The sequence below is a fragment of the Takifugu rubripes genome, chromosome 9 (assembly GCF_901000725.2).
Source record: "Takifugu rubripes chromosome 9, fTakRub1.2, whole genome shotgun sequence".
NCBI lineage: Eukaryota > Metazoa > Chordata > Actinopteri > Tetraodontiformes > Tetraodontidae > Takifugu > Takifugu rubripes.
Window position 1 is genome coordinate 12,411,211 of NC_042293.1, and position 24,379 is coordinate 12,435,589.

The 24,379-nt window shown below is 47.6% G+C and overlaps 3 protein-coding genes across 5 annotated transcripts in view; 2 read left to right on the forward strand and 1 right to left on the reverse strand.

The window, feature by feature from the left end:
* The first annotated feature begins 61 nt into the window (after window positions 1–61).
* Window positions 62–2,179, forward strand: LOC101073451 (YY1-associated factor 2-like). The gene is made up of 4 exons (XM_003967493.3): window positions 62–228; window positions 441–563; window positions 1,263–1,406; window positions 1,490–2,179. The coding sequence occupies exons 1-4, from the start codon at window positions 203–205 to the stop codon at window positions 1,665–1,667; spliced, it is 471 nt and encodes a 156-aa protein (XP_003967542.1). The 5' UTR covers window positions 62–202; the 3' UTR covers window positions 1,668–2,179.
* A 146-nt stretch (window positions 2,180–2,325) lies between these two features.
* LOC101066878 (glucoside xylosyltransferase 1-like) lies at window positions 2,326–7,127 on the forward strand. 2 transcript variants are annotated; one of them, XM_003967634.3, is made up of 8 exons: window positions 2,326–2,695; window positions 3,166–3,258; window positions 3,448–3,631; window positions 3,720–3,845; window positions 3,926–4,177; window positions 4,544–4,667; window positions 4,769–4,941; window positions 6,339–7,127. In XM_003967634.3, exons 1-8 carry the CDS (start codon window positions 2,487–2,489, stop codon window positions 6,495–6,497), a joined length of 1,320 nt encoding a protein of 439 aa, XP_003967683.3. In that variant the 5' UTR covers window positions 2,326–2,486; the 3' UTR covers window positions 6,498–7,127. The 2 variants fall into 2 exon arrangements, with proteins under 2 accessions (XP_003967683.3, XP_029697895.1); XM_029842035.1 differs by having other exon boundaries at window positions 4,773–4,941.
* A 15,283-nt stretch (window positions 7,128–22,410) lies between these two features.
* The window catches only part of LOC101073678 (PDZ domain-containing RING finger protein 4-like), a 57,804-nt gene continuing 55,835 nt past the window's right edge, over window positions 22,411–24,379 (reverse strand). For both annotated transcript variants that reach the window (XM_011607488.2, XM_029841541.1), the window contains one exon: window positions 22,411–23,963. In XM_011607488.2, coding sequence (XP_011605790.2) covers window positions 22,527–23,963 — 1,437 coding nt within the window. In that variant the 3' untranslated portion in view covers window positions 22,411–22,526. The remainder of the gene's footprint in view (window positions 23,964–24,379) is intronic.

A 24,379-nucleotide genomic window follows, 5' to 3' on the forward strand; every position in this document is an offset into this window, starting at 1 on the left:
TTCAACCCTGGAGTTGGTAAAAGCGGTCACACTTTGTGGGCTCTGTTGTGATTATCTTCACGCTGATTGGGTGGCGCCACGTCACATGACCCAGCGTCGTCCGACCGGAGTTTCTCTCCACGACAGCTGAGCGGCGGATAAATGCGTGTTTTCATCCTTAACAGCGATCATTTTTCAACCGCATTGATTTGATACTTCTTAAATGGGAGACAAGAAGAGTCCCACAAGGTAAAACTGTCGCCGATATCCCAATTAGAGCCTTATTAAGAGAAGCCTCGGTCAATGGATGGAGCGCTTGTGCTGTACTGCTCATGGCGGCTGTTTGTTGCTTTATCACAACTATCCGCCGTGGAAATACGATTTTGAGCCGAAAATGTCGACCTTTCCTCTCCTTCGATGTGGCGTTTACACGGTGTTTCTTGTTTTGTTTTCGCCTTAAGGCCAAAAAGGCAGTCAAAGCCCGCAGACGATGGTTATTGGGACTGCAGCGTGTGCACGTTCAAGAACAGCGCGGAGGCGTTCAAGTGCCTCATGTGTGACGTCAGGAAAGGGACGTCAACCCGGTAAGAAGAGACGAGCACGACCACGCACGCGTTTCACGCGCACAGACAGTTAAATGTTCAGACACAATCACGTCGGCTGCCTTCTGGGTCAGCAGCACCGAACTCCAGTTCGGGTTTAATTCTGACAGGAAGTGAATAGATTTACCAGAAATGAGCTGTGACGGATAAATTTACATCCTGCCACCTCGTTTCCTCCAACTGAGGCATCTCTTAGCCATTAGTTAAAGGTTACCGTAGCAACGCACCCTGGTTTCCTGTGTTCAGCATCAACTCAACAGTGGTAAATGTAGCCCAGACCTCTGGGGAAAGGTCTCAGTGGTTCACCAACATGACTAACCAATATATTGTGTGAATTAAATCCACTGCCATGAGACTCCTACTATTTTGACTTTTCACCTCTCATCTGAAAGGCTGTTGAGCTCCGCCGACCAACAGTCAGTCACAGAACAGAACCTTTTTGCCCTTTTTTGCTTTGCATTAAAGCAGCAAGATGGACAGAGATGCACGTTTTTCCCCAGACACTTTTATCCCCGAACAACAGAACTACACAATGGTGCCGTGCATGAGAGGTTAAGGTCGAGGAGACGCTGGAAGGAGACAGGAGTTGGTCTTCCAGTTGAGCCATTGTGAATCCGTCCAGTTCCCCTTTGTGGTCATACTGAGTTACACACTTCATCGTTCCCTTTTTGTCTCTTTCAGAAAACCACGCCCCGTCTCTCAGCTGGTCGCACAGCAAGTAAATCAGCAGTTCGCACCGCCCCCTCACAAAAAAGAAAAGAAAGAAAGGTCGGACAGGAGTGAAAAAGAGGTGGCGCTGAGAAGGAAAAGCAGTAAAAAGATGAGGTATTGTCTCCGTCCATCACCTGTGGACGCTGGGGTTTGCCATTTCTCAAACTCTGTGGTATTTTCCCCCTCTTCTTTGGCAGACCGAGATTAAAAAACATAGACAGGAGCAGCGCCCGACACCTGGAAGTGACCGTGGGAGATCTGACTGTAATAATCACTGACTTTAAAGAGAAGGCCAAACCGGCGCCCACCTCGGCCAGCGCAGCCTCGGCCGACCAACACAGTCAAAGCGGCTCCAGCTCCGACAACACGGAATGAATCAGGTCACCCAGACCTCCAGAGAGACAACTATAACATGCACACTCAAAGAAAAATACTAGAAATACCAATAGAAATGCATCGTCTTCCATTCGAGGTTCTATTTTCCACTACTTTTTTTTTTAAAGATGAATTTATGAGTCAGGATTTGTGCTCAGCGTGATGAACAGAGAGCAAGCGTAGCATTAAAGGCTGGACGTCTGTAGAACTCTGCCACATGTTGTGGTGATTATTGCATTATGAAAGAAACCATGAAGATGCCATCCAAGCCCTGCATTTTCGTTTATTTGCACTTAACGGCACGCTGTGTTTGTACTGTTTCGTTGCCAAATGTCCACGCCGTCACCAGTAACTCCTCGCGTCTTACGCCCGTCATTTGTCTTATTGTCTTTGACCATTTGAGTGGAAATTCTCCCACTCTTCTCATGGATGTGATTAAGTTAAGCACTATTAAATCTGTGGATTGGCTTAAATTGTAAAATAATGCTCAATAAAATCAACTGTAAATAGTTGGAGGGGTGTGTTGCAGAGGGATTCTTTTCATACTTAAAATAGTTTTTGCTTCTACGGACGTCATTACGTAATCTTCATCACAAATCTGAAGCATGCTCCACACACACGCACACGCACTGCCGTGGCTGATAAATGGGATCAGGCGTGTAACAGCTGTAGGTGGAGCTGAATCTGCAAACACCATCCGTGCTCTTCGGCTTACTTTCTGCCTTGATTTATGATGCACTAGATTAGTTAACCGGTACAAAAGGTGGCAGCTATGACCAGCAAAAATGTACAGTTAGCACAAAACGCGTGAAGCGCAAAATGCGATGCTATCTCCACGCATTCCTCCTGTTTGCGTTGCTCCCGGTGCTCTATGTGCTCAGCCAGATCGCCTCCACCTCGCTGGTGCACAGGGAGGCCCGGAGCCCGACCCAAGAAGCGATCCACCGGAAGAGCGGTCACGACGCCGCGAGCGTTCTCAGGCGAGGCCCAGGTCTGGCAGGCCTCTGTGAGCGTGAAGGGTTTGACAGGTAGCGAACTTAACTTGTTCCAGAAGGCTGGTGATTTTACCCCCTTCGTGGCTTTAGATTCATTAACAGCATCTATGGAGTGAGTTTGTAACATTTACCGGGACGGAACATTTGCTGTTTTCCCGTAGACCTTAGCTGCATGCTAAGCTAAGCTTATTTTAGCTAAGCTAAGCCAAGCCAATCTTAGATAATTAGCCTAGCGTTAATTAGCTTTAAAAAGAAAAACAGTATGTGGTTCTGTCTAACATATCCCACTTTTTAACAAAAGGCCATCAATTCTTTTTCATCGTGTTTTATTGAAACTTTGGCTCTCCCACCTGTTAACAACTTGGATTACCGATGTGATTACCATATGTGATGTTACCCCGCTGCTTCATTAGCTTTTAGTCGCATTTGTTAAATGAGGAATGAGCCGAGTGGGTAAATGTAGCACGGTGGTGCTACAAACGATGGTGTTTTAATTCTGTCAGGGGTAAACCAGTGCCTGACTCAAGGTGGAATCCGTATGGGAGACTGTCTGCGGATGTTTGTGGAGTGAACTGCGTGGTGGAATCTCCTCTTAGGTATGAATCTTGTGCATCATTTTGAAAGAAATGTCCTCTTTTCTAACCACAGCATCAGCACTTTCCCCTCCTTCACACATCAGCCCACTGAACTTTATGCTCACATTAATTTAGTCTCCATCTTGATTGGAGTTAGCAGTGCAGGATATAAGAACTTCCTTATCAATTGAGCTTTTTCCTGGCTCTTAGAGGGCAACCAAGCGGGGCAGGGAAGCATCATCAGGATGAGAGAAGCCACCTGGCTGTGGTGGCCTGTGGCCCCCGCCTGGAAGAGACTCTCACCATGTTGAAGTCGGCGCTGCTTCTCAGCAGGAAGCCGCTGCACTTTTACATCTTTGCAGAGGAAGATCTACACGACAGTTTCCGAAACACTGTAAGTGTCCTTCTCTGCAACACAACCGCGTTCCTGTGCATTTTTTTTTTGTATATTTAAAAAAAATACTGCTTATCTTTTCTTGAAGCTGAACTCCTGGCCCGGAACAACAAGGTTTAGTTTCACCATCTACCCCATCACGTTTCCCAGTGAGAATGGGAAGGAGTGGAAGAAGCTCTTCAAACCTTGTGCCTCTCAGCGGCTCTTCCTGCCAGTGGGTCTGCAATCCACTTCTAGTCAACGTAACCTCGAGTGGCTCCTGTGAACGCGTCTATTTTGTGGCCTGTGTTCCAGCTGATCCTGAAGGATGTGGATTCTTTGCTCTACGTGGACACGGACATCATATTCCTGCAGCCGGTCGAGGAGATCTGGGCGCTGCTTTCTCGTTTTAATTCGAGCCACTTGGCTGCCATGGCGCCAGAGCACGAGGAGCCGCGCATCGGCTGGTACAACCGCTTTGCCCGTCACCCTTATTATGGCAAAACTGGAATCAACTCGGGGGTCATGCTCATGAACTTGACACGCATCAGGGAAAAACTTTTCAAGGTATTTCCTCTCTCTCTCTCTGTCTCTCTCTCTGTTGATGGTATTTTTCAAAAATCTGCACTTAGTTTTCAGAGATTTAGTCACTTAGTAATTAAAGTGAGCGACATCAGTGAAATACATTTTCAAAAAGCTGTATTGACGTGTTAGTGGGTTTAATGCATTTAATTAATCGTTTAGCAATATATTGAGGGCCTAATTGATTAGAATCAGTTAAATGCAGCCGTACTTCTGTAATTGACCAGCAGAGGTCACTGTCGTAGCGCTAAGAAATATTCAAATGATATGAAGTTCTAAGACAAGAGTTACACTTTTGGATCATGGTTATCCAGATTTAAATTAATATATCTGGTTGCTAATTTCCTCTAGAATGACATGACGACAATGTTGCTGCGCTGGGAGGAAATTTTGATGCCTCTTCTACAGAAGTATAAACTCAATATCACCTGGGGTGACCAGGACCTCCTTAACATCATATTTCACCACAACCCAGGTAAATATGCTCATAAATTAAAATGATTTTACGGCGCGTTTAGATTAGATAAACACCTGCTTCCGGTTCAGTCGCGGTCACATCGCTCTTGTGTGTCCCAGAAAGCCTCCATGTGTTCCCATGCCAGTGGAACTACCGTCCAGACCACTGTATCTATGGCAGCAACTGCAGGGAAGCAGAGCATGATGGCGTCTTCATTCTCCATGGGAACCGGGGAGTTTTCCACGATGACAAACAGCCAGCTTTTCGAGCCGTCTACGAAGCCTTCCTCAAGGTAAAGGCTTTCTCCCTGACTGCAGCTTTTGGTCACAAACGTCTCATTTAAAGGTTCTAAACACAGCAGAAAATGCGTCTCTTCTTCACGGGTTGTTTCCCATGATTAGTTTCCTTTATTTCTGGTGCCTCTGCTTGATTGGAGGGCTGTTGTGTCAGTAGACATGAGGAGAAACATTTTCCTGTTATTACATTATCAATAAACCCTCCAGCTCATTGCTTTTCTCCTCTGGCCTCTTCAGACCACCAGCACTTAATCAATAGTCTGTTAAACATTTGCATCATCCTGTTTGCCTCACCTCTGAAATGACTGCACTCTTGTCTAAAGGAGCTTAAACTCTGGAGGGCTGGAGGTGTTTTATTCGTGGTTCCAAACAGAAACAACACAGAAACTGCTCATTTCAATGTTGCTGTGGATTTTATTTTAAATTTTATTCAGAAGAGAACCATCATGATGCCCTCCTGCTCTGTAAATGACGTGTTTTTGCACTCGAGCCTGATTTCACGTTGTTGCAACAGCTGCCGAGGCTTCTGAAAACGCGAATCATCAGAGCTGCGGCATCTTTAAGCGCTGCTGCTGCCTCCCCTGACTGGAAAATGAAGGTAGACTTCAGATTCTACAACGCACGGCCTGTGTCAGATTTCCTTTTTCGGGAATTTCCCCGCCGCTGTACAGCTTTGATCGGCCGTTTTTAGAGTTCAGGTCAACTCGCAGGCAGCCAGCGAAGAGGCTTCATTAGCCGTCTGCATCCATTACCGCCACGGGGTCCGGCCCGGCCACCATCAGGGCTGGCAATGTTCTCAGCCATTAAGTAAACGAGCCGGCTTCATAACGGCGCTTGGCCACAGGGTCTCCGTCACCCTGTCCAGCAGCGCAGGCGCAAATCGAGCATCCACGTGAGGCCCGTTTCACGAAGCTGCCGCAAAATAAATACAGATTCAATGAACTTTCCCTCCATTTTTTTGGAGCTATTTCTCATTTCCACCCCTCCACAGTTGGTCACGCTCCCCCAGCCTGCAGTACCAGCGCCACCATAACCCACCCAAGAGCTGCACAAGGTTTAGTGGTGATGACCTCACGATGGCCAACAGTCTGCCCAAAAAAATCAATAGGCTGTTAATGGAGCCTTACTGCCGACCACAGCATATGAAAGATAACGAAGTGTGTTGGAGTGACCTGAGACCTGCGTTTGAGTCCAGCAGCATGTTGTGAAGCTGTAATTGTTTTTTCATTAACACCAAAGCTGTAAAAAAAACTTTATTTATACAGAGATGAGCTACGAACACATGGCTGTTAACAGGAACGAGGATTATTGATTAACATTCCGATTAGTCCCAGGGAATAAATGATCCCGCACCATCCAAAGTGGCCCCCCCCACCCATAATTTTCTCTCCAGTTCCAGTTCGGCGAGGACATGGAGACGTCGCTGCTGCGGCCGCTGAGCGCGCGGCTGCAGGGCGCCACCAGCACCTACTGTGGGAGAGCCGCTCACCTGTTTACCAAGAAGCTGGAACGCAGCGTCCAGTCCGTCCAACGAGACGTCGCGCAGAGATGAGGGGCGGAGAATCCTGGAGACGACCCGGCCCAGGTCACCGTCCGCTCGGGGGGAGGGGGGGCTGCGGAGTAGGTGAGGCGTTTGCTTTTAAACCCCATTAACGTGGGGACTCGTACTCCCCTCATGGAACATGCACTGTAACCACTTTGGCCCAGTAGAGGTTTTACACTCCAGACTCGGTTTCTCATGGTTCAGACAATCAGAATGTCACTTTAGACACTTTTCTACTGGGGGAGACTAAAAACATTCCTGTTCTTGTTCTGTTAAGAGTCCTTTATTAGAGCTTTAATATAATCTGTTGCATTTTTAATATTTGTTGTCCCTCCGGTTATTTTACCTCCGTTTTTATGCAACAAAATGATTTTCTTTGTGCGTTTTTATTATTCCATAATGTTGTGTGAAAGGAAAGGATTTTTAATCTGTGTTCAATTGTGTCTGGAGCGTTTGGAGACGGGGAGAGAATCACAGTATTGATTTTGAGGACGCTCATCTTTCTGTTCAATGTATCGCTGAGAATCGGCCTTTAAGTGTTCATCGATGTCAGTGAATGAGAGATCTGCCGTGTTGACGCCTGTGCTCGCGACGAGGTTCAATTAAAGCCTGTTAACACACTTTTGAGGAAAACTCCAACCCTTGTGGCTCTACTTTTTGAATCGAACCCACACCCATGATGCCATTTCAATTCAAATGTTTTGTGTCTAATATTTGTTCTGAACACATCTCGCAGGTTCGGCCGGTAAAAGCTCGGCCTGATCTGTGTCGGGGCTGATAATGGCCGTCCTGCAGCACAAACTATTGAGCAATAACAGAGTTCCAGACTTTGTTTCATTGAGCAACGTTATGGCCGTATTAATCAAAGCCTTCAGACCTTGAGCCAATTTCCTCCTGCTCAGCGTTGCTTGATTTACAGACTATTAAGGACTAAAGGAAAGAAACGCGATTCTCTATTAAACATTTATTAGAGTGGGAGTTTGAAGCAGTTTATTTGCCTCGGCAAAACAAACCACACCTGCCATTTCTCCTCTGAAGTGATTACATGTTGTCAGAGATGATTAGACGCCCTCTCTGAGATGGAGCGGCACCAGAAGCATATTTCACTTTTAGGGCTAATAGTGCTGCGGCCCGCATCGCTCCTGAGCCTAATGGTCATTGGCTCTGCTCTAACTGCTCCTGCCAATGGATTATTCATGTTATTGCTTGTAGTACTTGGCCCCTGCGATGTTCGATAGCGAGTTAAAGCGCCGGCATCATTTAAAACGGCCCAACGCGGACTGAGCCGGGTCAGGCAAAGTGGAGTCCTGCTCTGTGGAGAGCGGAAGCAGCGCCGCGTAATAAAGGCGCTAATTTATTGGGTATCGACGCAGTTATCGAGAGTCTCACCTCTCTCCTGTAAATTAGCCAATGCTTAGCAGGAGGTAGCTGGAGACAGGAGGAGGAAGGGAATCGAGGCCTCCACCACTGAAGGTCTGACTGACCCCCGGTGGGCGGCGCCAGGGCCCCCGGTGGGCGGCGCCAGGGCAGACGTGGCGTCTTTTATCGCCGTTTGGTATTATTACACTGCCTGATATTGTTTTGGGTGGGTTTATTTTGTAAATGTCAGATATTTGTGCAGCTTTTTTGCTCATCGTCGCGCCACGTCTCAGGTACACGAGGCTGCGATGAGGAAACGATTCAAACGACCTCACGAGGTTTCTGCCACCGTGAGTCTTGAGCATGTTCTGATCCGCGCTGCTGTGATGGTTTATTAATCGCGGCAACCCGAGCAGAGTTTGTTGTTTACTCTTGTTTTTCCCATCAGTCGCCTCTTCTCTCCATCTGGTCTGTTCTCCCGAGTCCTCCACCTCCTCTGCTGTGGGTCATTTAATCGTCTTCCTCATGCATCCCCTCCTCCTCCAGCATTTCCTAATGAAGGTATCGTCCTGGGGCCCGCAAACACCGGCTGATCCATTGACTGCTGGAGCGGCTCGACCTGTGCGCGGAACCTTTAATTGTTTTCTTCGGAGCCTGACAGGCGGAGAAGCGTGATGGATCTGCGGGCGGCGTTTATCTCTGACACGGAAGAGGACGCTCCTGCGCGTAAACGCCCAGAGCTCCTGTAAACGGAGCCGGCGCTAATGCTTCATTTAGATGGCTGCATTTCCCCTCTTGGTTCTACACCAGAGGCGCTCCTTCATTTTGGAGCCGAAGAGCATTCCGAGGAAATCCCCGGAGCGAAATGGGCTGTTCCGCAAACTCCGCCGGTTCCCACAAATCTCTCCCGCCACTCCAGCCGCTGGCGGTGACGGAGGTGTGAAATGAGCCGCCGCTCTCGGGGTAACGGACCCGGCCCTCATGTGGAACCCATTAGAACAATGTAATCACAGGCTAATTTAAGATTCTATTTCTTGCGCTGTGGTGTTTTTGGAACGCCAAAATAGATTAATCAGGCATATTAGAGCCACGGTGCGATTTAAGGGTACAGGGTTTAAATCGAAAACGGGAGAAAGTGTTCCGCACATGTTAACATAATATTAACATTTAATCCTTCTTGGAATTTGTCTTTAGAGACGTGCCGGGTTTGAAGGTGAGTTCTGATCAATGTTGCTCGGAACCTCTGCAAATAGGTGAGAATTCCAAAGAGGAGCGATTGATCCGTTGGTCTGAACCAGCCGTTATTGTTGAGATAAATGAGAGGAAAACTGTGCCTCCTTTGTTTAAAAAGTTCCCCATCAGGACTTTAGAATAACCCAGTTTCAATTAAGAGTTTAATTGGTATCGTCCTGGGACCCGGAGTAAGTTCCTGGTTTGTACCTTCAGGGTTATGCTTCATTCTCTTTCATTATCTCGCTCTTTCCAACATGGATTTCCTTTAGCTTCCCCCGGCAGCCCCCGACTCGATATTCCTGCCGTAAAGGGGGGATCAATGGAAGGTCAACTTGAAACTGTTTCATTGACTGAAACATTTACACGCGCTTCCACGCCAACTTCTGTCGCTAATACTGAAATGATTCACTCTGCGCTTCAGGAGAAGTGGAGCAAAGCAGATTCTGGCCTTTCCTGGACTAAAGCAGACAACATCTATAACGTCTGAGACTGATCGGAGGCAGAATATTTGCATCTTTATAAGACTTGACTGGCAGGTCGCTAAGAAGATTAAACTCTAATCCTGTTCACAGATCAGAGCTGCTCCGTGACATTGGGAGATCGTTTAGGAAGCCTGAAATTATGATCTGATTTAATTAGCTCAGGGCTTTAGACGCTGATGCTGTTTTACTGCAGATGTGATGGATATTTGGACCTGCTGCTCCAGGAGGGGGTTAAATTTCCCTTTGTGGGTTGGTCTGAGGGAAACCGAAGAGGTCAAAGGTTACAGTAACCACTAAGATGGTCGTTTCCACCTTTGAATACATCAGACTGGAGCGTTTTTGCCGGGTCTGGGATGGCAAATTCTGGTCATTTTGCCTTTTTATTGTGAAATCTCGCTCACTTCCCTAATTGTTTATCCGACTCTAGCCTCTGTTAAACCTCTGAGCAAAGCTGTCGGGCAAGTTTATTCTGAACCATTTCAGCTCCCATTAGAAGATGAGCGTTAAATCTTCCAGAATTTCATCTGAGTGCTGTCTGAGGATGTAGCCATGGCTGTGGCTGCTGGAGGAGGTGATAAGGCCTCTGCTGATTTAAGGCAGCAGTGTTTTGGAGGGGAAACGATGTGCTGCAGCCTCTCTCAGGCTCTGCTTCCTAATGAACCACGATCGGGAGCGCCGGAGCACTAAAGTGATAAAAGAACAGTTTGGATTAATGCTGCCACTTCCAACAAGCTTCTATGACGCTCTTAATTTCATTTAGTGATACAAAACAACAAGGAAATGAAAAACTACCATCATGACGTCGATTGGAATCAGCCTCTTTAGCCACAGACCCCAGATTCGTCTTTGTGCCGCCGCGTTTAATGCAAATTCCGTGTTATTTCCCTGTGAAACGCAAACATTCAGGTCACCCAACGTGAGCGTTCTATCAACCGAGCCGACTGGGAGGCGTCTGCAGACAGAGTGGGGCTTTAATCGTTTCATTTGGCCATTTCTTTGATTCAGTTTTTGATTTCTTATCTCTGAATTATTCATGAAAGCACCAGTCACTTGAGTGTGAGAACACAACGTGACACAGAGGAGTTATCACCTGCAAAATGGGTCTGATATACTGGGAATGACCCGGGACTCGAGTGGATCAATATTTCTCCATCTGATATCGAGTCGTTTTGACTTTGAGGACGCAAAGAAAGTTTTGAGTTTCTAACTTTGTGAACGCGTCTGCGGGTGCGAGCTGCTCCGTCCACCCACCAGAGACTCTGATGAATGATAAAACCTGCTCTGTCTGTTTAGCCTCCTGGGAGTTTCTCATTTGTTCCTCACTGTCAAACGGGCTTTAATCTGGCGCTCCCAGGACGCCAGCGTCTCTCTCTCTGTTGTGACAAGGCTGGTTTACAGAAATCACTCCTTTCTGCTTGGTTGTCTGACTCTGTCGTTATTATTCAGATGCTGGCGTCCCCGGGGAAATCCACCCATCGGAGGCTGCCGCTCCTCTTCTTCCCACATCTTCTCTGTTCTTCTTCTCCTCTCTGTGACTGCAGATATCGTCCTCCCCACCTGTTTTATTACTGACTGGTGCAGTCTAACCACAGCCTGAAACGGTCTTGGCTGTTTTCTTGTGTTTGGAAGTCACCAGATGCAGATCCATTATGGGCTGTGAAGCACATTCAGAGGTGTTCGAGGATGTTATTATGCTGTAATTGAATAATGCCTGGTCGCAGTGCTGGAAACGAAAAGGTTGCCGCATTCCTGCAGAGGAAAAATTGACCAAAAAAGGGTAAATATGAATAAAAGATTGCGCAAAAAGGTCCTATTAATGGATGGAGCTAATTCAGTTTGTTATTCTGGTGCTTTAGTCATTTTTCATTACCTTTTTGCTGCACTGATGTTTGTTAGTGCTCCCAGTGTTTCCTTAAATCACCTGATTATCTGCTCCCAAGGCCTGCCAAGGTCTCGATAGGAGGACGCCGGTGTGTAATGTGCTGTTTGGGATCATCGGGCCCTCGTGGAGAAATATGACGTGCACTGCTGAGACTCATTCATGGGTTTTTAGTGGAGCTCCCGAGATGTCTAATGATATATCTTACGGTATATTACAGTGAGTGAAACAGCGCCCCCAGGATTGTGATGGATTTAATGAGTCAGGTCGCCTGGTCACAAATGGTATTGCAAGCAGATGTGTAGATGATACGCTGTAAACTGAGGCAGAATGTTACACGACTGGAAAACTCAGATAAACCAAGATTTTATCAGGTAAACTGCCAATGATATCGGGTCCCAAAAGAGAGGCCAGGAAGTTGTCAGAATTAAAACCAAATGACCCGTTTAGTGTTTTTGCTTTGGCAGCAACATAAAATATACGATTAAATTTAGTTTAAGGGCTTGGTTATTACATTTCCCCCCTAAATAGAATTTGTGGAAACATTTCAGCAGAAGATCAGTTGTTTTACAGAACAGTAATTAGTCTGTCTTAAATAAGTTTCTATTCCCTGAGGTTTCCCTCGGACTTAATCAGCCAGGGGTCACAAAGGTTAACGAATCATGTTGGCTGTAAAGGTAATTAACTTGAATAAGCCTTGTCGAGTACTCTAACTCTCCAGGCACGCTCTGAGGAAGACCCTTATTTTATTGAGCTGTTTCGCCTGGAAATGAAAGTGTGTGCGTGGATTATAAAAGATGACTTTAACACTTTGCTTCCTTTGGGTATTTTATAGCCATTTCACTAAAAAAAAAAATTGTTTCTTGCATCCAACAGTGACATCAATATTTCTCTCTTTAGTCCCACTAGAAACAGCTTTTCAAGTCCTCTAAACTGCAAAATGAGTCGATCCTTTCATCACACTAGGTGGTAAAACGAATCCACAGGTCTGATTTCTTTGAAACCGGCCTATTTTGGCTCATTTTGTTCAGTTTATTGCAGTTTTTGAGCACCGGCTGGTTTATTCTGGTTGACCATGAGGTGTCAGAAGTGGAGATTGGTTGGTTATTTCCAGGCTGGTTTTTGGCTGGTTTGGGCTGTGGCGACAGCTGGGTTCCAGGTGCTGCCCCCTTGTGGAGGACGCTGACATTCATCCATCCAATCAGCCAGGGGTCATAAAAGAAGCATCAGCTATGATCCCCCGTCTGCTAACTTAAAGGCTTTAAGCCATTGACTTTTGCTTCCTATTGCCTGAAGACAGAGGTGCACCAGAATCAGTCAGCAATTTGCATTTAGATTGTGCTGCATATTGAAATGTGTGAATGGGATCGTCAAGGAAACGAATAATCCAAGTTGTGTTTCAAGCAAAGTTTTCAGAAGGTCACAGAAGTCTTGCAGAGCCTCAGGTTGTTACCAAATGGTTGGTGGTTTAGAGGCCTGAATGTCTGATATTTTGTCAGCGGGTTAGAAACATTTTTGTAAATGTATCAAATTATGTTTATTGCACGTGATTATAAATTAAAAGTACTTCCATCCTTAATGAATGGCTTTTAACTGGAATTGAGAGATTACGTTTGGCAGCGCATTTCTAACGATAAAGTGAATTTTCTTTGAATTTCTTTTAAATACTAGGAGTCATGCCTCAGTTATTTATTGAAATGTTCCGAATCGCTCTCCGTTTACACAGTTAATCTGTCAGAAAAGCAGATTAAAGATCCAAAAGCAGGGTTTTGAAATGCAGCGTCCAGCAGAGGGGTCAGGTAGTATTTCTGTTTCAGCATTTTATCGCGCAGCATTATTAATAAAGGCCGCGCATTATCATGATTAAAGCCGACGCTTTATCACATTTAAAAACATCGCCATGTGATGAGGGGCGCCTTTTGTCTGAGCTTATCTGCCTTATGAAAAGCAGGGGACTGTTGTTCTGCTCTCTGAAACGATGATATCGCTGAGCAACACCTGTGTCTGAGGGACACAGCTGCTTCTTTCTCTCCGGGATTTCTGTCGTTCGGCCTTTTATGTGCTGGTGAATGCTCCATTCAGCTTGAAGAGAACAACAAACCCAGATTAGCTGCTGTTATTCTGCATCATCTCGGCAAGGATGGGGTAATAATGATCAGTGTTTGTCTGGAAAACCCCAGAAGCTCCTCTCACCTGGCTCAGCCTGCTTTATTTCCCCTTTTATTAAAGTCGCAGCATCTTTTTCCATACGTATATTTCCTGCCGCGGCGTTTTGTGGCCGCGAGGCTTCCGTCAGAAAACCTAGAGGGAATTGAACCGAAGCTCCGAATCGGCTGAATATTGAGAGCGCAGAGAAGCGGATCTGGCCGCAGATTTCATTTGAAGTCCTCCTATATGCAGCCCAGATTCAAAATGTATACTAAATGTATACAGAGTAACTCAATTTTTACACTTTTTCCTTCATGTTCTTGCATTTATTCATCTAACATCCTGACGTAATGGGTGGAAAATCGCCCATGAAGCACTTCTTTAGATAAAAGCTCCTTTCGGCATTCCTGCTGACTCGGCGTTTATGGTGAGCAGATTCTCTGGTTCTGTACCAGGTTGGCTGCTCTCGTATGTTGCACCTGAACAGGCACCATGTTCCATTAGCCCAAACCAATCAGAGACGAGGTTTATATTTATAATCCTGTGCTGGAGGTACTTCATCACTTATGCTGATCAGCCATAGTGACTAATCACAGAAGAGCTCTAATGAGATTAATTTGTGAAAATGGGATACCTTTTTTCCATCCTCCTCCTCTTTCTGTACTGGCGAGATCTGCCTGAGAGACCTGGTGATCCATCAGTGCTGCACGGATTTCTTCTCACAACATAATATCACAATATTTCCGAACAAATGATCAGAGATGCGTATTGTTCCGCTTCCAGACTCGGCTCTTCTGTTAATGGAGCCTTTTTCCTTCTGCCAGGCAGCTGTGAGTCTGATTGTGGCATCATTAAATTAAAAATGTGGTAAAACGCTGTTATTTAGTGGAAGTAAGACATTAAACAGTGAAAGTATCTGCCTGTGTGCTGCGGAAGATGAGGGAAAGATTTCAGATCGCAACCATAGCAACGGTGTCGGATGCAAACGTGCCCTCCAGCGAGAGTGTCAGAGCCGGCGGTGTCATAGTAACGTCCACATTGGTCCCGTAATGAATTTCTTTGCCAGAAGGGGGAGACAAAAGTTCTGTACCCCGTGTTTGATTTGCCAGATCCAAAATAAGAGATTAGAACCAGACGGGCCAGGTTCTCCAGCGTTCTCCATCTGTGCTGGGATGGTTTTTCTGGGACTTCTGGAGTCACGTGCATAATTCCGACAGGTGCTTTTTCCCCATCCTGCCCGCAGCTGCCAGTGAGACCGTTTGCAAACACAACAGAGCTGGCATATAAGGGAGAACAGCTGGTACCACACACACACGCACGCACACACACACACACACACACACACACAGAGGCTGAGGCTGTGCACACTCTCTGAGACGTGCTCTGCCTCAGATTTCAGCCCCTCAGGACCTTCGCACAGTCTCGCTGTCTTAATCCTGTCTGCTCCATACCACCACCGCCTGCGTCGCCATGGTTCCAGTGGACGATTCAGACCGAACACACACCCAGAACCATCATGGAACTCCACGCTGACGGTCATGAGGTAACTTCCTCTGCAGCCAAATCTGACCAGTGTGGCCAGGACAGGCCCAATAACTGTCTTCCACATAAAAGTGATTTATTATCATAAGAATCTGGTTAAAATAGGAAATGATTCTCTCCCGACTGCTGTCTCTGAGATTTACGTGCATTTCTTCCCAAATGCGGGATTAGCCCTACTTTTCATCCACAGCATCGATGCCTGAACCTCATATTTCCATCATTTTCCACTTCCATTCACGCCGGCTGAGGACACTGATGCCCCCGCAGTCGTGGATCAAGAAGAGGAGATGGGGACTGCAGCAGGAGTGCAAGAGTCAGCTCCGGAGTTCTCCTCAAGGGCTTCTTCTGGGCGGTATCTTCACATAAATACTCGTCTCCCACAGGCGAGCCCACTGTTGCACCGTTCAATGGCTGTCCTGATCCATTAGGGGAAGGATAAGAGGGGCGTGTGGCAGCGAGGAGCCTGTAGATCTCCAGTTCTGCCTCCTGACGGAATGAAAAGACTGTTGTGTGGAGGAGTGCACAGCGGTGGCAGGATGGCTTCTCTGGGGCCAAATCAAAAGGCTGGTAAATAAGAATGAAATGACGCCGGGAGGCTGACATTTCGGCTCCGTGAGATTAATAATGAAGGAGATTACAGGAACCTCAGTGGGGCACACAAATGAGACGAACCCCAGGAAGAGTATTAGAGGGCTGACAGCCCGCGTCAAATAACCGAGAGTCCTCGACAGCCGTTGTGAATTTAATATTTGATATCCTTCCATCAAGGAGGCGTCTGGCTATGGGGTTGTCTTTATATCAACACTCCTTTGTAATGAAAGTGCGTGCTGGTTGTCATTTTCACTCCATCAGTGCACGTGGCTGATATAGAAGTGGGAGAAAAAGGGAGACGTCTGAGGATTCATAGGGGACAAGTGGAGGTCACCATTGATTTTTAAACCGAGAAAGAGAGTTTAAGAGTCCTCTTATGTCAAATAATGGTGAGTTTCCTGGTGATGGACGTCTGAAAATGGATGGATAAAGTGGATAAAAGTGTTTTCAAGCATAAATTTGACAGCTGAGGAATCCCGATGTTGACTGACGGGAGGACGACACCAAATCTGATGGAGATTGATGGCCGGACTTAATCAGCAAGCGTTTAGATTTGAGTCAGATGCAAATCCCCCCCCAAAGATACGACAGGTGATAGATGTGTTATTGCCCCGAACCGACTTCATTTAGGCCCGGAGGCGGAGGTGTGGGGGGAGAAACGTGTTGATTTCCCCCCGAGGAGACGGGATCTACATAAACAGGAGAAGATGACCTGCTTCTCTGGGGATTCCTCAGCTATGAGCAGCTCCAGGTTTCAATATCAACTGTGGCATTTGAGCAGAAGGCCAAATGTAAATAACCAATGGGGGGGGCTGGAAAAGGGCATCCAGCCTTGTAGGGAGAGGTCATCACCTCCTGTTTTTACATATGCTGTTTTGTAACCAGGGAAGTCGTCGCGATCTGGATGTAGCTCATTTAGATGCAGCGGAGCTGGGGATCATCTTTAGTGACGCCCTCACCCGAGTTTCCCCCCACTCTTCCCTGGGATGGTTTATCCCGGTGGTCCTGATAATTACTTTTTCATCGTTCATTCATTTTCAAGACTTTCGGTTATTCCTTTACTGAATAACTTTCTTTTTTTTTCCATATGGCCTTTAGGTAAATCCCTTCTCCAGACCCTGGGGAGAGGTCCGGCTGTTTGCTGGGTTTAAGCCCCACTCCCTCCCTCCGGAACCACCCCCAACTCACTCAGCTGGGGGATCTGATCTGATCCAATCTGTTAGGTTTCTATTCCCTCCATCACTGAGCATTGGGCATCAGGCGAGGAATTTATTAATAAATATAAACCAGGCGGCATCAAAATCTGAGAGTTTTTGATTGATGGGTGCTAACACTGATCTACGGTTCACCGCGAGATCTCCCACTGAGTGATATTGATATTCTTTGTGCTCCGTTCCAGGTTTCCAGATTGGTTTTCTTGGCTGAGAAGAGAATATCTGCCGAATTTCTACTGCTGAGACGGTGCCAAGGATGCAGACCTGAGGGGATAAAAAGGTCAGTTCCTCGCTAATACACAGCTTCTGGATTAGAGTGGAGATGTGGGATGGAAGTGCGGTGTAATCTGTTTTTTATAATTGATGGTTCAGTGGCTGAATTGAGGTTAAGTTTTAAATCGGTGTCGGTATCTTTCCAGCAGGAATTGAGATTTGATGGTAGAGGCCATTTTATTGGATGTTCCAGGTGATCCGGAGAGCAGTAAACCTGACAGCTGGGCGTCTCTCGTCCTCCCTCACGTTTGGGGGATGTAGAGCAGCAATTCTCTGGATGAAAGGGAATGACTGTAAATAAATAGTTGATCTTTGGCAGGTTCGACATCTCACTTCATGGCTGTTAAGTAGGCTGGAGCGGATTCATGAATTCAGTTGGGAAGTGGAGGGCAGATCAGATGGAATAACTCTGACAGCTCGTGGAAATACTGATGCCCAGATATTTAAATGTACCTGCAGTAAAAAAGGATGAGGTGAAAGCAGCCAGAATGAGGCTGCCACAGCCTCTCCTCTAATCCCAGAGCAACGATGGACACAAAAGAGAAACATGCATGCGTGGATGATTGTGGGCTCGCAGCAATAGTAGAACATCGTCGGCATAAAGAATAACCTCGCGCTCTGTGGGAGGGTTAGGAAACCAGAGTGTTTTCACAGATTGGGAGTGACAAAAGTGTAACCAGGACCTGCAGCCTCGCCTCACACGGACCCACAGACAGCTCAGCAAAAACAAGAGTCGCCGGGTATAAAGCAGCTAGAAAGTTAGTCAGCGTAGCGCACGATCCCTGGAACGCTCTGGTTTTATATGCTATTGTAATGATCCATGGAAATGGAATGTGCTAATGTGCTTCCTGCTCCTAATGAGGTCAGGTCGTCATTAGAAGACTCCTGTTTAGCTTTTCCCTCCAATGAAATGTGCAAACGAAGGTCTATTTGGGTCCTTAATGCTTCTTACCTGCTGTCATTATGGGCCATTATGTAGCACTTCATGGTTGCTTTTGTGTTTACATCTGATATCAAATCAACATCGTGGCTGTTTGCACACTATTATTTTTTAAATTACATTTTTAAAACATATTCTTCACTTGAGATATTTTACCTATGAACTTCCTTTATGTGTTTGAAGGTTTTATTTTGTTGAAACCAACCAAAGATAGGAAATGAAACGGGATGCTCGTATTGGCAGGTGATATTGAACCCAGCGGCTCACTGATAACCTTGGATTTAATACATTCTTCTGAAAATATGACCGTTTCCATGATGAACAGAGAGAAATGTTATCCCAGCTCCTGTTGAATGGAAATTAATTTGCAATACTCCTGCTTTTATAATAAAAGAGGGCAGAACGTGGTCATGTGTGGGAGATGCAGAGGACAGAACAGAATATTAGTAGAGGATCCTATTCATGAAGTATAAAAGACTTATTTAAATCGGCTTTTGAAAAGCCAACAAAGGAACTCTATTTAATAGCTTATGACGGCAAACCGGCTGGTTTTTATCTGCGAACACACAGCGATGTTGAATAGAGTAGAAACTGTAATAATGAAATTGTTTTGTGCTTAAACTTCCCAGAAAAGAGTAGGTTTCAAAGCGGGTTTGCCACAAATATTGAGCTAAATATTGAGCTATTGTTGAATAGAGGACATCTGGAAATAAAGCAGCCTGTTCTTCTGATTCATGTTAATATTAACACATTTATTGGTTGGAGAAGGGACGATGGAGCAAAACAAGGAGGACGAGGTGGAGGACAGGGGAGAGGAGGACGAGGAGGAGGACAGGGGAGAGGAGGACGAGGCGGAGGAGGAAGAGGAGGAGGACAGGGGAGAGGACAGGTGAGAGGAGGACGAGGCGGAGGACAGGGGAGAGGAGGAAGAGGAGAAGGACAGGGTAGAGGAGGAGGAGGACAGGGGAGAGGAGGAAGAGGAGGAGGACAGGGGAGATGAGGAAGAGGAGGACAGGGGAGAGGAGGAAGAGGAGGAGGACAGGGGAGAGGAGGAAGAGGAGGACAGGGGAGAGGAGGAAGAGGAGGAGGACAGGGGAGATGAGGAAGAGGAGGAGGACAGGGGAGATGAGGAAGAGGAGGACAGGGGAGAGGAGGACGAGGCGGAGGAGGACGAGGCGGAGGACAGGGGAGAGGAGGAAGAGGAGAAGGACAGGGTAGAGGAGGAGGAGGACAGGGGAGAGGAGGAAGAGGAGGAGGACAGGGGAGATGAGGAAGAGGAGGACAGGGGAGAGGAGGAAGAGGAGGAGGACAGGGGAGAGGAGGAAGAGGAGGACAGGGGAGAGGAGGAAGAGGAGGAGGACAGGGGAGAGGAGGAAGAGTGAGAGTGGTTGACCCCCGCGGCCCCTCTCCTGTAGTAACCTATAACGGCGTGCTCCATCCTGAAGGTTGGCGGCGAGAACGACTCCGCTGTGCAGTCGGCTGCGTCTCCTGCCTTCATCGCTCGGTCGCCTCTCTCGGACTCTCCAAGGGTGGCGCCTTTTTTCTGGGACGCCTCCAAAAGTTCTGAATAGTCAGAATACTTTTTTTTATGGTCGCAGCAGAAGAGAAACCGCTGGAATGTCACAAATTTGTGAAGGTAGCAGCTAATAAAAGATTATCGTGCCCTTTCCAAAAAAAGCGTAATCTCATAAAATCTTTCCACACTGGTAGGTTCCACTCTGCCTCCGAATGGATCTTTTTGGTGGGTGGGGGGGGGGGGGCAGTAAGAGGCTACTCATGAAGAATAGCTTTAATTTGCAGTTGCAATTAAGCCCAGCGGGAGATAACTCACCAAAAAAAATCATCATTCTAGGAAAACGCCGATGCGGGAAAAGTGAACTTCTGGAAGTGACACTGGGAATAATGAGGTCCTTCGGTCTGGAGAAGATAACCCCCCCCCCCCCCCCCAACTGGATCCACCAGGACCGTGGAACAACACTGGGAGCAGAGAGGTTTGATGTTTATTTCCACACAATTAAGGCTGGACTGTACGCAGAGTCCGACCCACCATCAGCTCTTACATCATGCTAATGAGACAGGGAGGTGTGCTACATGCAGAGTTGTAGCCTAATTAAACACGTTTGTCAGTCAGGCTGGCCGGAGGTTAATGAACAGAGGAAGGACCCTTTGTGCATGAATGTTAGAGCGGGTGCGATGCATTTAAAGCAAACGTGCCTTTCAGAGTGATCTGTGAGGGTGGCAGGGGACTGTGGAGCAGTGCCACAGGCTGGGGGACTTGACCACATGACTGGGACGTTAACCCGCACAGATCAAAACCTGCCACCCGTCTTTCGCCGAAAAGATGAGATCAAGGCAGTCGGGAGCGCTGCCATGCAGAATACATCAGCGTGCGGTGTGTCAAGTGCATGTTTGCTTGTAAATAATGATGGAAAAGGTGTAGTTTTTCTTTAAAAGATCTTCTAAAGGTTAGCAATAAATACTAATGCGAGCAGCGATGGCTGTGTGTGTGTGTGTGTGTGGATGAGCCGTTGCTATCTGCTTGACATTTCTGTCAGCGCCGGTGTTTGAACTGCTGCTAGCTCAGACAAATGCCACGGCTGTCACCGCTCTGCCTTTAATTCCACACAACTGGGTCTTCCTGGGGCTCCAGGATGAACTTCATTAGCTTCAGTTAGCTTTGCTGCTCACATCGCTCCCATTGTTCACTTTGTAATCGTGTGCAGAGAGCGTTGGGAGGCAGGCTCCCTTTTTTTTGGACTGCATTTTGTGAGAAGTTGCTTCTAAGCTCACTGAAGTAGTGGGCCGTGACCATGAAGTGCTGCTCCATTCTACCCTTTGTCAGCGTGTAAAGCCCGGTCCTGACCCGCGTACGAGGCCGCCGCGGTGAATAAATGATAGGGACATTTTAATGAACGCAAAGCAATCCAAGTAGAAGCATATTTTAATTGAAACCTCCTGTTTAATTAATGTATCCATAGAGGAAAAGGAAGGAAAATGAGCAGAGGTTAATATATGGTGCATTCAGTGAACATGTCACTGTGTTTTAATGGCTAAGCTAGCCTGCATTGGTGCGGCTCGTACCTTTTGTTCTGTTTTGACTCCAGATGTGCAGCGGATCAGGTGAGCGGACAGATGTTGGCACGTGAGGCCCTCAGACAGCCGCGTGAGCCTGCGTTCTTTGGCGCCGGTAAAAACGAATCTCGCGTCGGTGTTATACAAAATAATAATTTATTTCTTCTGCAAAGATCACCATGACCACACATTTTACCTGGCTACAAATATGCCAACTACTAGCAACGACTCGACACCGGACCATCGACTCCAAACAAATACAAGGGGAGCGGATTCAAATCTCAGATTTACAATGTTTGAGGTTACTGGAAGGAGTGGTCAGCGCGGGAGGGCGAGGGCGGGCCGGTGGCGGCGCTGCTGTGCTCTGCTTGGCGGCCATCATCACTGTCAGGGAGCGAAACTCTGAATTTAGCGGTGAGTATCCAGCGTTCCCCGTCCTCCTCCCGGTTGGTACAAAACGGTCCATTTGGGAATGACAGGATGCACACGGCGGGGGGCCGTTGCTGTTAAGGCTGTGCTGAGCAGAGGTGTTTGGTATTCAATGCAAAAATAGTGGTATGTAAATTAGGATTATACGTAACAAAAAACCTCTAAATAGGAAAACAAACGTGGTTACAAAATGTTTTCAAACCATAATAAGAGTTGCATCGTTAGGAATGACCCAGAGCGTCAGACTGTGGAACGTCTAACTTCCTTTGCATAAGAAAACTCTTCGGTTCCGTGTTCCGTGCATCCAGAGCACCCCCCCCCCCCCTCCATTTATTAGTGTAGCAGCGTCTGGTTGGAGATCTGATAGGTTGATTTCAGAATGTACAGAAAAAAATTGATAAAACAAACATATCCAGAAGTTGTTTCCCCTCAAACCTCAGCTCGCGTTAATTTAGATTTCTTTTAAATGATTAAATGTTTGCTACAGTTATAAACTTTCTCACCGACTCTTGGAATAATTCTTATTTTATATCCCTTTTTCCAAAGGGTGGAAGTGTCCCGAACGCACCGCAGAAAAGGCTTTTGTCAAAATCCTCATTGAACATAAATAAGAAAAGAGGACGAGAAGGAAAAACCTGCGTAGAGAAAATAAAATAACTTTATAGTCACTTCTTAGAAAATGCTTCTCCCCGAAGGATGATGTGAAAAAAGATGCCGTGACACCTGTGATAAATTCTTTACAAAAATGATTTTTTTTTTCTTTTTGTGTGGGGTTACAAACTGTGAAAATATTCCTATCGTCCTCATAAAAACGCCGCATTGAACGAGGCAAATATATCGTACCGCATGGGGTAATACGTTCCTGTCAGGACCTTTTTATACAGTGGTGACTGATAGAAAAGCATTGTGGACCTTGGCCCCCTCGGGGGCCTTGGCCCCGTGAGTCATCAGCTCCTGGATGGTCATCCAGTTGTCCAGAATCTTCTTGTTCCTCTTCTTCATCATCTTCCTGTGGCTCAGCTCGATGATGCTGACCTCTTTGCGGCTCTCGCTGCTGCTCTGGGGGTTCTCCCTCAGGCTCTCCAGCCGACTTCGCTGCATGAACTCTCGCCTCTTCCTCTGCTCCTTCGCCCGGACCAGGTGCTGCTTGCGCTCCTCTTTGCTCCAGTACCTCCCCATCTTCATCTCGCTCATGGCGTCGTCGTCGGTGGTCATGCCGCCGCTCCGCTCCTCCTTGATCTTCAGGGCGCGCTCCCTCAGGATCTTGTCCCTGACGGGCCTCTTGGTGATGTAGCGCGTGCCGTCGCTGCGGATCTTGACCTTCCACTCCATTTTAGGCTCGTTGACGGGCCTCTGGGGCTCCTTGCAGACGCTGAGGAGGCTCAGCTGGCTCTGAGCGTACTCCACGGCGGAGCGCTGTTGGATCAGATGCATGTAGCTCTGGTAGTGGCGGGCGTGCGCTGGGATGTTCACCTGCCGCTGCTGGGAACTGTGGGACGGGGAGAAGTAAGGGTTCAGCGAAACGCACGCCTTTAGGTTCCCGCTGCTTTCGTCCTCGGGCTGAGGAGTCTGGCTCAGTTCCGGGCTGCTGCTCTTGCCCGGAAGCGGAGCGCCGCCCGCCGGGACCGGGCTGGAGCTGAGGGAGCGGCCGGCGGCGAGGCCGGTGCAGAGGTTCCTCTGGTTGGTGAGGCTAACCATCCGCTGGAGCGAGTGCTCCGGGGAGCGGTCCATGGCCAGAGGGGTGCTGCGGGAGCTCTCGGCGGTGTTGTAGGCGCTGGAGCTGTCTTTGTCGGACTTCTCCAGCCTGTCATTAGTGTCGGTCAGCTTCCCCTTTGTGGTCTCCCCCCGCTGGCTGCCGTGCCTGGTGGCGGGGGCGGACTGACCGCCGGAGGGAGGGCACGTGTTCTTACGGAGGTTGTGGGCCTGCATGATGTTCTGACACTCCAGCTCGATGCTGCGCAGCTCCTCGTTGAGCATCCGCAGCTCGTGCTGCATGCCGTCCTGCTCGGCCACGCTGCACTCGATGGTGCTGCGGTGGCTGTAGAAGAGGTCGTACTCGCCGCCGTTGTGGATCTGACACTTGAGCTCCAGGAGCTGCTGGAAACGGTCGCCTTCGGCCTCGCCCTCGTCCTCGGCCTCCAGCCGCGTGGAGCCGGTGGGACAGTCTTGAGTGTCCCTCAGGCACTGGGACAGACGTCTCTGGATGTGCGCGAGGACGTTGTGCTCCGAGCTCTGGATTCTGTCTCGCAGACTCAGTATTCCATCTTTGTGGTGAGGGAGGGTGGAGCAGGTGGGCTTGTCCTCCTCCGCTCTCTGGAATCAAGATGAGACAAACGGGACTCGTGAGTTGTTGTCAGCTACGTTTGTCCTTCAAGCAGAACAACATGAGGAAAAGTCACCCGAAGTGCAACTAAAAGTTCAGAAACCCTGTTTTCCTGCAGGATGCGGTATCAAAACTCCATTTCTCTGGGGATCGCTTCCTTTTGTGCCGTCCCTTTGAAGTACCATTTGTAGCGCCGAATCTTCCCAGCGAAAAAGAATTTTAAATGATGATGCCTAATGTGCTGCATTTAAGTAGTTCGTCGATCTCCCCTCCCATAAATATTCATACTGATATTCAAGGCTTGTTTTCCCAGGAAATTCCAAGAATCTCAGTCTAATTCCGTGGCGGAGATCTGGTCAATATTGACGGGAATAACGTCTGGAAACAGCCACATCAATTTTTCATC